Here is a 14,215-nt window from a genome sequence, read left to right as displayed (position 1 = left end):
ACAGAATATGCCCTCCCTAATGGCAATACCTCCTTCAAATAAACAGTCCCCACAGTGATGCTCTGGTGATGGGGAAGGTTGGTTGGCTGGCTGCTGTGCTGTATGAATCTGTATATATATGTATTTTTAACTGTGTAAATCTGAACTGTTTTATGATTTTAACTTGTATTAATTATTTAATGTGTTTTAATTGTATATGGTTGTATTCCACCCTGAGCCTGCTTATGCGGGGAGGGTGGAATATAAATAAAATAAAATAAAATAAATAATATGATGTAAAAGCAAGTAATTTTTTCCTTCGGTCATTAATACAGTTTTGAATTCTATACAAGGATTCAATTATTCAGTTTTATGAGTAGTTTCTTTTTATAGGCTTGCAATTTATTTATGTATATCTTTCCAGGTTTTTCTGAGCGCCCAGTTTATATTTTCCTCACTACAATACAGCTTATGTGCAGGAAATTAATTTCTTTGTTAAAAGATGGATATATAATTCGTGCATAGAATTGCACACATGAATCCTGAGTCAGACCAATTGTCTGTCAAAGTCAGTATCGTCTACTGGGACTGGCAGAAACTCTATAGGGTCAGGTGCCAGTCTTAAACATGACTTGTTACCTCATCCTTTTAAGGGGAGATGCCAGATATTTTCCTACTGAGCTACAACATCTCCCTGAGAAATTATAAACTCTTGGGGATTTATCTTTATTACTGACTGAAACTGGTTTAGCCCTCATTTTCAGGAATCAGGGGACCCTAGAAATTAGAAGAGTTCATGGATTCCTGTGATCAGTACCTTCCTCAAATTATTGTTTCCATATTTTTGAACAGAGCTGTGTCACTTGCACTGATATAACACCAATGTAAGATCAGGATAATGCACCTTGCAGTTGAAAGTTGCAGAGAGTCAGGGGTGGTATTATATAAAAGTCCCTGTTCACTTATGTTGCTTTTCTTTCCATAGTACAGACAACAGAAATTGTACTCCAATGTTGCCAGCCATCACTGTTTTCATCTGCTTTTAGGCAAAAGATGCCAGTGGGGGAGCAGGAAGCCTTGCCTTCATCCTGTTTTAAGCATTCTTGCCACTTAGATCTCATTGGCTACATGGTACCATCATGATGCTAAAACAGGATGAAGGCTGTTTTCGCTTTGGCATCACTTGGTTAAAAACCAAGCGGAGGTACTTGGTAACAGAAGAGAGTACATTTGCTGCTTCTAGTTAGGAGCAATGAGCACTTAGCCCTTTTTATCAGCTTCTCTCCAGATTGCCAAAGGAATGAACTGTTTTCATGCTGTACATGAGATATAAAATTGGGGATAGAATTTCTGTTCTGCCTTCCTTTCTCAACTGCACTGAACCATTTGTGGGCCAGGCACTGCTAGAGTTCTTAAAGGGGTAGTACCCTGTAAGAGAGCTGTAAAACCTCTGCTAGTGCACTTTCCATATATAAGACCTTTTTTACAGGAAACCATGATCAGAGGAGCAAGCTGGGGGAAATTATTGTGAGTGTTAAACTTAAGGACAATGTTTTGGAGGGACATAATTAGGGCTTTTTTTCTGCTGGAACGGTCCAGAATGGCATTCTGGCAGTTCTTAAAACTGCATCTCCCGCTCCTGGCTGTCCCCTACCCGGCAGCAGTCTGATCCTGGCTGCTTCAGGCCCAAATTGAGCCGAAATGAGCCTAAAATGGCCAAAATGGGCCCCAAAATGGCCAGGATTGGGCCCAAATCGGCTGGGGGTGGGGAGACAAGCAGACTCGAATCATGGGCACGCTCTTGGGGCAGCCACACCCTGTGTGATGATGTCACGTCCTGGAAATGACATCATTGCGCAGTCCCGGGCGTGCACGCATGCTTTGCGCACGTACATATGGTACCACTGAGTTCCACCACCTCTTTTCCCAAAGCTGTAGACATAATGGTGAGAATTTGAATGATTATGTTATCCAGTTTTTAATTTTTCATGTGACATGGAAATCTATAGTTAAATCAAACAAAGATTATAACTGAAAAAGGGATGTGAAATTAATTTTCAGTTCAAACGCAGTTATACCAGTCCATCAATTATCAATACTGAGTGATTCTGCTGGGGTTGTGGGGGAAGCTTTAATATCTTCCCTGCAAAAAGATTTATGGCTGGAACAATGAAAGCCAGAGAAAGAGAGGGTTAGAAAAGACATGTTAAATGAGAGTGAGTGGGGAGGGGAGATGGAGAAGAAACAACCTGCAAGAAGGTTAGTGAAGGAAATACTCTGAAGAGCAACTTTCTTTTACAAATGCCTAGAATAGATGCTGGGAGAAAGCTCTCCCTGGACAGAGTTTATGGTGCTTTTAGACCAAAGCAAACTTTCCTTTAACTGCATTCTCTCTCTTTCCCCTCCCTCCAGCACTTGTAATGGTCCTGAATAGCATGAGCGTCAGCTGGAGTGCCCGCATCCAGATTTTTCTCACCTTTTGCAAGCTTGGAGCAATTTTGATAATTATAGTCCCTGGAGTTATGCAGCTAATTAAAGGTATGAACTGAAAAGTAAATGCTATTTTAAGTGCTTTTATCTCCCCCCTTCCCACCCTTGCCCCTACCAAATAGTGCTTATACCAGCAAAATTGCTTAATTAGTCTTTGCTTGTTTAACTAAAGCTGCATATGGTCATTTAAGTAACTGTAAGTGAATCTATGCTGAGAATAACTTGTATTTACCACAGTATGCTGATGGAAGTATATCGGGGCCGGATCCATAAGTTTTCATCTAAGGACCTGAAAATTGTGCCTCTCAGCATAAAATGAATTGGGAGAATGATGTCTTTTAAAGGAACAAAGCCTCTTTGCAATCCACAGGTCTACTTCAATAGTGTGTCTGTCTACTGATAGTAATCCTCCTGAATAGAGCTGAGTCCATTTAAGTGAACTGCTTGAAGGGTATAGCCTTGCTCAGGGGCGGCACAAGGGTTTGCAGCGCTCGCGGCTGCCCGGCCTGGTGCCTCCCCGTGCACGCGCTCAAGCGCGCACGCACCGGCCTGCGTGATGACATCACACATGACGTCATCACAGGAGCGCGTGCACGCTGCTGGCAGCCTGATCGCTGCAGCGGGTGGCCTCCGAGCTCTCCCGCTCGGTTGCCTGTGCCGCTGCAGATGCCTGCCCGTGGCAGCTGCGCCTGGCCGGGGGCTTGTGCTGGTGGCGGCAGCAGTGCAGGGTGGGAGGGATAGGCGGCTGCTGCTTTGTGGTGTGCGCTTCTGCCCCCCGTGCCTCCTCCGGCGCTCCATCCGGCACCCTGTGCCTGAGGCCACCACCTACCTGGCCTCAATGGGTGCGCCGGCTCTGGCCTTGCTTAGGATGGCACTGTTAGTATGTTACTGTTATTATGAAGTTGGAGTGGTTTGGAGTGTGCTTGACAGTGGAGCTTGTATGACATGAAAATGGAACACCATCCATAGAGAAATGTGTCACTCACTGTAAATCAAGCATAAGTAAATCTGAAACCTGATCTAAGAGGTTTGTTTCAAGAGCAAGTTCAGTTAGTCTCAGGAACATAGATGGCTCATAACTGAAATACTTCTGCACCAGTTGTAGTCTTTTAAAACAGCCTTTCCTTCTCTGACTGATCCGCTTCAATGCTCCCTGACTGATTCACTAGTCAAACTTTTGATCTGAAGTTTTCCATCTTCTTCTCTCAAGCTGACACTCCTCCTGATTGGTTTTTACTCTTCATCTCAAAGCTTCTCTCAGTTTTTGATGCGCCTCTAGCAGATACTGGACTTGTTTGCTTAGGCCTGCTTTGGGTTCTCTTAAGGATCTACACATACTAACTATTTTTTATGTAATCTGTATCTGGATGCAATGCAAATATATCACTCTATTTTTCAACCTGATTAGCACTTCTACATTTTTCTTAGGATAAATATTAGTACCTCATAACAGCAGCAGCAGCAGCAGCAACAACATCATTCAATTTATATATCGCCCTTCAAGACAACTTAGTGCCCACTCAGAGTGGTTTACAAGTGTGTTATTATAACAGAGATCCTATAATCTCTATAATGTAACAGCTCGTGTGTGTGATCTAACATCTCACAATCTTCTCTGTCCCAACACCCCTCTTTCTGTATTCAAAGTTTTCAAACTTTCCCCCACTATTTACATTTCTGAGCTTCAAAAATATTTTTACCAGAGAATGCTTGCCATTATTATACCTCTTTGCTTCTTCATTCTGTTTTTTGTTTAAATTGGTTTAGATAGAAAACGAAGTTCTAGTTGTAACCTCTTCCTCCCAATATTCTCACTGCTGGCCAAAAGGAAAATAAACAAAAATTATTACCATTGGCCCAATGACATGTCATCACTTTCAGAAAAATCACAGAGTTTCTGGTGATTACTAGAGATTACATACATCACTTCTGGATTTTCTCCTGAAGTAAAGTTACACTGTCACTACAATTGTCCCCCTGTCACAACCCTACCCCGCATCTAACTGGAATAAAATTCTCAGAGTACCCAATTCACTCAAGCATTCCTCTTGTGTGTTACATTTCATGCATATAGAAGAAAACTTCCCATTCCATAGGCAATTATCACCTATTTAATGGAGACTGGGAGATGTAACAACGTTGGTGTGTAAATGAATTATTTCTTCTTGGGATGCGAAAGCAGGCAGTAGTCTACATTTAAACCAAAAGGGATGATGAAAGCAAGAAGTGCTAAACCCTTCCCTCCTCTCACTTACCCCATTTCCTCATTTTCCTCCCCGTGTGGTAGACTTCCTATATCAGAGGGGCACATAGTCCATCTCCTTTGTCCATACACATTTTTGTTTTAAAATAGTTTGTCCCACCATTCTTTTAGTTACACATGAACGAAGAGACTTCTGCATAAATATATGAAGATCATCCATTTGTCACTGAACTTAAAAAAAAATCTTCCCTTTGTTCTCCCTTCAGCAACAAGTTCAAAATCTGGTCTTGATTAAAACTGAAGATGTTGAAAGATTGCAGATGTTTTGATCCTACTCACTGATGTCCCCATTCAGACCTTCTTCATTACAGCTCTCATGTCTGATTTGTTTTGCCCCTGCTGTTTGTTGAAGGGGGGATAATTTGCCTTTATTAATCCCTATGACTGGCACCAGCCTGATTGCCAAGGTACAAACAACATGTTTGGACTCTCTTCCCCAGCAGGCACACTGCCTAACATAGTGAGGTTGTGTGGAGCATCTGTCTATAATGCATCCCTGCCTTCATTCAGAGAGCACAAGCTATTTTGTCCCAGGCAGGCAGGCAGGCAGGCAGGCAGGCAGGCAGGCAGGCAGGCAGGCAGGCGCATCATACCATAGCAGAAAGTGAATGCAATAGCAAGCAAACTATTCCTCTCCCAAGATAGTGGTGTAGTAAAATGATTGGCAGAAAGCAGAACTACTGTGTGATCAGAAATACCTCAGGGATGTCTCATTGAGAACATCTGTTCTTCTAGATAGAAGGTATTTCTTTCTGTTAAATTATATGTTGAATTATTGTCATCATATAACTCTGAAAAGCAGATAGTAAAGCACATGAATAATGATAATTTCTGAAGATCATTTCTGAAGATTGCTGTCATTATTTTTAGCCATTGATCTTGGTGTTTACTTCATAGTTTGATTAGTTAATTTCCCAATGCACATTCTTAACATTCTGTATGACATCGGATATGTAGCCCAAAACTTGTGAAAAGTTACGAGAGTTGGAGTTCATGTGTCACATGTTGCCCTTAGTAACTGGACATAGATGTAGTTTACTTGATTAAGCAGGATGCTAGTGGATATTTAATCTTGAGGTTTCTTGAGTAAAACTCAAAAACCGTGTTCAGATATAACAAAGCCAGAGCTGCTGTGGTGGTTAAGTAGCTAGATTGCAAATCAGCAGTCTGCTAGTCTGAATCCCTCTACTTCCCTGAGCTCAACAGATTACCTTGGGTAAGCCTCATCCCCAGCTCCCCAGCTGTATTGTAGGGGTAACAGTAGCACTGATATAGTTCAATGCTCAAGTGGGGCACTAATCTGTCTAGAAGAGTGGTATATAAGCGCACTATTATTATTGTCATTGTCATCATTGTTGTCATTGTTGTTATTGTTATTATTATTATTATTAGTGGTAGTAGTACCACCATGGTCATTAGTTTGTGAGATCAGGTATTGTTTGGCAATCACTCAAATCCCTGTTTTCTTTGAAAATACTGGTTTCATCATTTTTCCTCCAACCAAGTGCTTTTGTAGCTGGGGAATGTGTGAAGGTTGCATCAGGAAACAAGTCATGAAGTCTGCTTTTGTACTTCATGTGAAACCACACTTAAGACCACCTACAGACTTTTTATATTGTTGAAGGCTTTCACAGCCGGAGAACGTTAGTTGTTGTAGATTTTTTGGGCTGTCTTGCATATCTGTCTTGCACTTAATTGAAAGCTTTCAATTAGGTCACAACTTTCAATTAGGTCACAAGGTCTACAGGAAACCAACTCACACGGATCGGTACTTACACAAAAACTCCAATCACCACCCATGACAGAAAAGAAGCATAATAAAAACATTAGTAGACTGCAAGACGGATATGTGAACCGCACTTCCTCAATGAGGAAATTAATCATCTAAACCATGTACTTCAAGGAAATGGCTACTCCAAAAATGAAATCAGAAGAGCAATTAAACCGATAAATCAAACAACTAAGGAAAAACAGTCCCCCACAGGAAAAGTGTTTTTGCCATATATCAAAGGAATCACTGATTAGATGGGAAAACACATGAAAAAGCACAACCTACAAACAGTATTCAGACTCACCAGAAAAATACAACAGATGTTACAATCAGCAAAAGACAGTAGAGACCCCCTCACCTCTGCAGGAGTATACCGCATACCCTGCAGCTGTGGACAAGTTTACATTGGGACCACACGGCGTAGCATCCAGACAAGAATAAAAGAACATGAAAGACACTGCCGACTTGGCCAACCTGAAAAATCAGCTGTGGCTGAACATAGCCTAACTCAAACAGGACACAGTATCTTATTCCAGGACACTAAAATACTGGACAACATTTCCAACTACTTTAACAGATTGCACAGGGAAGCCATTGAAATTCATAAGCATAAGCACAACTTCAACAGGAAAGAAGAGACTTTAAGAATGAATAGAGCATGGTTTCCAGTCCTGAAAAACACCAGGCTAACAAAATACTCTACATCTTACAATAGCCCTGCAGATAAGATTAGCATATCAACCACCAATCCATATGCAAAAGAACCTCCTCAGGATACAGTGAAGCTTCCCCCCATTAGCATTCCACAACCTGGGAAACTTTTACAGGATGACTCAGCCCAAACCCACCTTCCTGAGTAGATATAAATTACCTGCTAACATCTTCTCCACACATTGACACTGAGAGATCTCTGTCTTTCGGTGCTACACCTCTGAAGATGCCAGTCACAGCTGCTGGCGAAACACCAGGAACTACAATGCCAAGACCACGGCCATACAGCCTGGAAAATCTACAACTACAGATTTATTGTTTCAGATTCTGAATTGACAATTCCCTGCTAACTATAGTAAGTGGAGTGGCCTTCATTCAGATATCATACCAATTATAGTTCATTTAATTAAACCATAGTTTTGCCTAATCAACGTTAAGTAAAAAATTATCCAAACATCAGAATATGCTCCTGGTAGTTGGAAAGTTTAAAAAATGGGCACTTAAAATTCCTTGACTGTCACAGATGGGACCATTTTTGCCCAACTCTTCTCTCACCAGGTAGGATTAATGGCAGGAAAGGCAAAGTAATGTTATTTGAAGAACATTGCTAAAACAGTTTGGAATGTATTTGACTAATCCCCATAGCAAATTTTCCTACAATGTCCTTGAATATGATATAATGGAGCTGCAAATGAATCTGTGTATCTTTTTGGAAACTTTAGTGCATCTTCTGAATGTACATATTTGTGAAGCAGAAAGTAACAAAACATGCCTTTTTTGAGCTATGGACTGTTTCCACACGGCTTACCTTATTCTGCAAAGTAGCAAAATCTTGCGAGAAGACGCTGTTATCGTGCGGGAAGACACGATAACAGCGTCTTCTCACGAGATTTCGCGCGAGATTTCTCTATTTTGCAGAATAAGGTAAGCCATGTGGAAACGGCCATGAATGCCCATAGGGAAGAAATTATTTTGTCAGTAAATTTCTTAAAATTAGCACAAGTGCTTGCAAAACAGTCTTTGCAGGAAATTAGGGAGGGTTAATATTCTGAACAGTTGGTGGTAAACATGGGCACATAGTCCATTTTTTTTTGTGTGAAGCAATCTCTTGGGCATCCTTTCCAATATGTTTACCATTATGTGTTCGTTCTCATGGTTGTAAATGCTTTGCTTAATATAATACGGTTCCTGTCACTGCATATTATGTGATATGTGGTCGTTTTTAAACACTTGCAAGATTCTATTTGTATTAAATACAAGGAAATACAATCATATGTGTCTGTTTCTCTCTCTCCTCTTCTTTTCACCAGTGGAAAACCTGATTGGATCCTACCCATTTGATAGATAGATAGATAGATAGATAGATAGATAGATAGATAGATAGATAGATAGATAGATAGATAGATAGATAGATAGATAGATAGATATGGGGCTTTTTTTGTACTCGTACTGACTACCAAAATCTTTTGGGAGGCTTCTTCCCAGTCCTGAGGAGGGAATTGGTGGAATTTGGTGCAACCTTATATTCAGTACTGGCACTTTTAAAAAAACAAAAGCACTGGATATATAGTCCCTTATAAAATACTATGATACCTAATAGGGTAAAAATAAAAAATAGGGGTCAAGGGGATATTTGAATGCTTACTTATTTGCTTATCGAATACACAACTTTAGAATCCAATATGCGATTCTTCTTATAATATTGTGATCGTATGGAATATTTATTGCAAATATGTAATAGATTGATTCAAGGAACAGTCAAAAACTCAGGAAAGAAGAAGGAAAAAGTCTACACACAACTAAAGTTCTCCTTTCATATGGCATGAAAGAATGAGAGGCTGAGTAGTAATTCTAAATTAGTGCACTTCTTGTAAAAGTATTTCTATAAGTTTCATTGATTTTTTTTGCTGGAAATCTCTGCCCTTAACATTTAGTAAGATTTTTTAAAAATTTGTTTTTCAGGTGAAACTCAGCACTTTAAAGATGCATTTGTAGGAAATGCAGCCAGTGTCAAGGGGTTACCACTTGCTTTTTATTCGGGAATGTATGCCTACTCAGGCTGGTAAGTTGAGTGGCTGATTGTTTTATGATGAAGAGTTGCTTGATGTTGAAGTCCAGTATAGACATGGGCACGAACAGCATTACGAACAGAAAAAAACCCATGAACAACCTGTTCGTCTGTTCGCGAACAAGCCATTTGTGAGGCTCCATTTTAAATGAACAAGCGGTCGTTGCAAGCCTCGTTCGTTGCCTTCGTTAGCCGTCTGTCAAGCCAGACAGTCTGGGGCCTTTCAATCAATTCCCCTGGCAACGGCAGGGACTGAACTCTGTCTGAACTCCTTCTGGCTTTAACCCTTCGAAGTACTTCCAGCAGAGAGTCCCGTTTTTGCCACTATGAACAGAAAATGACAACAAAGGGAAAGACCCATGAACATATGCCTTTCCTGGGGTGCAATCTCTCTGAAACTTGGGGGGTCTTTGGAGGACAGTGAGGACTATGGTCCCTGCAAATTTGGTGGGTATTGGACATTGGGAAGGTCAGTTTATGGGGTGTTTCAAGGGCCCTGCCCCTTGCATGTGGCAGGAATTCCCCCTGCCACCTGACAGCTTATAGTTTAAAGGGATCTTTAAGGGGCCATGAACAACTAACATGTTTCTGAACAGAGTCATGTTCGTTACTGTTCATTTTTCATTGTTTGTGGATGGCAATGAACAATGAACAGCTTGTTTGGGGTTTTTTCCCCATTCGTGCCCATGTCTAGTCCAGTATACCATTCAATGGGGGCCTATACAAATGTATAGTCATGTTTAAGAGTACATAAGAAGCCTGTGATATGGAGATCATGTATAGAACATATAGGAAGTGGGGATGACTTCAAAGTTCTCATCCTTTCTGTTTCAATTTCATTTCTGCCTATTTTCATGCCGTCTGTTTCATTGTACCATTTCCCTCCCGTGTAATGTACATTTTTTTCAACATTATTTCTGCATCAAGCAATAAATGTAGGCATAAATACCATATTAGGTATAAAATATCTACCATGTGTACAAAGGAATTTACCAAACCAATAGCAGAGATCTGAAGCTATTGATGAAACTATTTCTATATAAAAAGAAACAAACCAGGAAACATTTGCTCATTTCTAACTGTACATGACCTTATTTACAAGTCTTTTGGCTGTTCCTGATAGGCTCTTATCTCTGCACCTACTCTATTCTTTAACACATAGTTTTTGTGAAACTAAAGTCAGAATTATACAGCATATAGAACGCTAAGAAAAACTGGCTGCTTTCACACACTTTGGATAATACACTTTCAAAGCACTTTAGTGGATTTTCCTGTTTCACACATGAAAATCCAGTTGCAAAAGATTGCTAAAATGCTTTGAAAATGCAATATCCAATGTGTATAAAAGCAGCGTATATATATATATATATATATAACTGTATTAAAACATTTAAAAATTTTGGTGTTACAGGTTCTATCTCAATTTTGTTACTGAAGAGGTGGAGAACCCTGAAAGGCATGTATAAATCCCTTTTCCTCTTTTTCAAAATGATTTTAAAATTTCTGCTGCTCCAGAAAAAAATGTTTGTTTGAAATATCTTGCAGGCCAGGCAAGTTGCCTTTCCTCAGAAGATTTAGTATCCGTATGAAAGTGCTGTTGCTCATGGATTTGCTAATTTTTACTTGGCTTGACCTGAGGAGGCGCATAGCTTTCTTACTCACAGAAAACAGCACAGATACAAGCTCTCCAGAGCTCTCCTTCTTCCCTTCAGCATATAAGTAATTCTCAGTGGAATCATTCAGTGGAAGTTACTAACATGTCCCTGAGGGAGGATCAGGCTCTCAATGCAACAGTTTGTGACAGATTTTTGACTGCAAAATATTAATTCCAACTGCTAATTATATTCCATGTATGTGTCAGCACAATTGAAATGTGATTTTTGAACGCTTTATGGTTTGATTTTAACATGGCAAATCCACATGGGAACACATTGAGGTAAGGGTTCTTTGAAGCCATTGCCTCATTTAAAAGGTACTTCACATGCCTACAGGCCAGTCACATGTTAGCATGTCAACAATCTGTGTGACTTGGAAAGATTGGTTGCTGGCAGGCTAACTCTGCACACAGAATGGTCTGTCCAACATATGGCAGTGTTCCTTTAAATGAGTTGGCAGCTATCCGGAACAGTAATATGAATGAGAGTAAGTTTTCCACATATACTTGTCAGTATTAAACTGGGCTTTAATGTGATCAAATCACATTATGCCCTGCTATAGGAAAGGGATTTCTATGTAGCCTTACTATAGTTTAGTTGTGTTTAAGAAACAAATCTAACATTTATCTGGTTGTTTCAATCCAGAAGAAGGAATGAACATCTATAACTGTATGGCTTTTGGTTAAGTTATTTTGACAACAGTTTTAATACTTTCATATCCTTCTTACACATGGCTGCTACTTTGTTCAGCCAAGAAATATAAAATATGCATTAACTTTTATGGGATAAAAATTTATGAGTAAGAATCTGCGAACTTTCAAGTATATATAACTCTTCCTTAGGCAGAATGGAAATGTAGTTAATTTTTCACTCCATGGGAACTAAATATAACTATATGGCTATATTTTCCCCGGTCACTTTGGATGGAGTGCTTTTATCACATTTCTAAGTGGTTGCATTCTATTGAGACTATCAGTTAAACTCAGTATCCTTTTCAGTTCTGGGCATCTCTGTGAACATGCCACTGCATGATACTTTGGTTCTTATTTTAAAAGCTACCTGGAGTAGCACTTTTGAAATGCTTATCTTAATGAATACAAAATATCACTGGATAAGAATCTTGCATTTTGGTTTATACTTGTATTAAATACAAATTAACTTCTCTTAGTCCTTATTAGGAAGTCTTTTTCCATAAAAAAAGATTTGTTCGTTGCTCTTCTTTCTTCCTGTTGGAAAAGGACTATTCACTTAATGAAAGGGAGTTAATGGATCTCTTGCTTTCTCTTTCGTGTATTGGCCAGACCCAATGTTGCCCCCCTATTCGGAATGAAGAGACTAACACAAGAGTTGGGAACTAAAGGGCCACTTTATTAAGTTACAACAACATAACTGTCAACATGTCAAGGACCTAACTAGCGGTACAGGTCAGGTGTTGGGTCACTCCTGGACATCTGCCCTGACCTGTCTGGGTGAGCCCCTGCTGCCCTGGGTGCAAGCCATCCATGCACATGGTTGGGACCTGGCCCAGCCAGGTGAAGTGGTTCCCCCCCTTAAAGCTCCCCCACCAAGCCGTGAAGATGTGGGCGGAGACTGGCTTGTCCAGGGGTTTCCCACCAGGGCCTCTGTCCTTGCAACTGGGCCATAAAGCAGCCAGCCACTCCTGACAGACCCCAATCCCCCACCTAGGGGGATATGCCAAGGGGGCTCACCGGCCTGCTGATTTCCTCCAACTTCTAACCTGCCAGAAGCAATTCCTAACAGACCCACCTTAAGCCAATTACTTCCCCATATAAAAGGTAGGCGAAAAAATCCTCACCTTGTTGCCAATTGTGGTAAAAGGAGAAAAAATTCCTACCTGGCTCTGATGAACAGTGTCCGGCGAAACCTGCACTGAAATAGGGTGAGGTGGGTGGGCCGAGCACGAGGTGCGAATGAGACACTGAGGAGTGGAGCAGCCCTATAAGGGCTCTTGTTCGACCCCTCCAGCATTCTCATATGGCTGGTGAAGTGCTGCTGCCTCCTCCTCCTTCAGAGAAGCAAATTGCAGCCCCCAGCCAAAGCAGCTGTTGCTGCTGGCTGGGAGTGTCGTATTCTTTTGTGTGCCCAGAAATCTAGTTTAGGATTAGCCATCCAGCACTGTATTGCGGTATTATTTTGTATTCCCATTTTGTTTGTCAGAAAATTTTTAATAACTCACAGCTACTTTTCCTGCCAAGTAAGTGCCTGTAGCTTGTTCAGCCCTGACTCATTTGCCCTGAGGATGAACTGAAGCCGAACATACCGCAGCTCAATACTCATTGGCTTGATTTGTGGGGGATCCAAAACTATAGCTTCATGTAAGCTGTAGAATGGGCAGATGACCCATTTGCACATTTAGGGAATTACTCCCAAGCAAAGAACAAAAGTATCTGTCTCAAACAGGGTGGTCACACATATTGTACTTTAGCTCTTTTCACATTCTGTTTCTTGACCCAACCTTGGAATTGTGCCTTGCTTGTATAATCTGAGTTACCTCTTATAGTTTTCCTGTCTAAGAACTGGTGCAAATATCACAGTAGCCTGCTGGCTGACTGCCATAAATAAGTGCTCATACAAGCAGCCTGGTTGTGTGAGCGATAGAATCTTCATAATGGGAAACTCACTGTAGATCTGAAGAGTTATTTTTATGAGTAGACACATGAGAAGGTGCAGCAGTGAGTCTAGTGGCACCTTAGAGACCAATAAGATTTTCTATTTAAGCTTTTGAAAGTCAGAGCTCCCTTCTTCAGACATTAAAAAGTGCAGTTTTTCTAATCAAAGAAGGAGCTGCTGCATTCTTCCATGATTCCCCCCTTCAGAAGTAAAGAAATAGAAACATTTTGGAATTATATATTTTTATATTTTATGCTGCTTTTTTATTATTGTCCATTTTATATATTGTGATCCATTCTGAGCCCACTTGGAGGGAGAGCAGACTATAAATTTAATTAATAAAATAAAATATAACAACTTTACTAGCTATTTTGGTTTTTTACTAATGTAAAAGAAGCCCATATACAGTTTTAGGAAGAAGTGTGACCGAACCTATTCATTGTAATTTGCTATTCATCTGAGAACTAAGTAAAGTAAAGGCTCCTTTGGGCACCCAAAATGCCTTCCCAAATTTTAGTAGTCAGGATCTAAGGCAATATAATTCTTTTTCTATTCAAAATGCTAATAAATTGAAAATAGAATACAAGCCAATGTATGGAATTGTATAGCTGAGGACGCTGTTTACATATTAAGGTAGAAACACAGCA

At 40.3% G+C, this 14,215-nt stretch overlaps 1 protein-coding gene across 1 annotated transcript in view; it reads left to right on the top strand.

The window, feature by feature from the left end:
• The window catches only part of SLC7A11 (solute carrier family 7 member 11), a 92,911-nt gene that overhangs the window by 20,504 nt on the left and 58,192 nt on the right, over positions 1 to 14,215 (top strand). The window contains exons 4-6 of the mRNA XM_054990179.1: positions 2,392 to 2,517; positions 9,177 to 9,276; positions 10,694 to 10,738. Coding sequence (XP_054846154.1) covers positions 2,392 to 2,517; positions 9,177 to 9,276; positions 10,694 to 10,738 — 271 coding nt within the window. The remainder of the gene's footprint in view (positions 1 to 2,391; positions 2,518 to 9,176; positions 9,277 to 10,693; positions 10,739 to 14,215) is intronic.

The sequence above is a fragment of the Eublepharis macularius genome, chromosome 10, assembly GCF_028583425.1.
Source record: "Eublepharis macularius isolate TG4126 chromosome 10, MPM_Emac_v1.0, whole genome shotgun sequence".
Classification (NCBI taxonomy): domain Eukaryota; kingdom Metazoa; phylum Chordata; class Lepidosauria; order Squamata; family Eublepharidae; genus Eublepharis; species Eublepharis macularius.
Note: the sequence above shows the minus strand (reverse complement) of the source record. Positions and strands in the feature narration are given on the sequence as shown.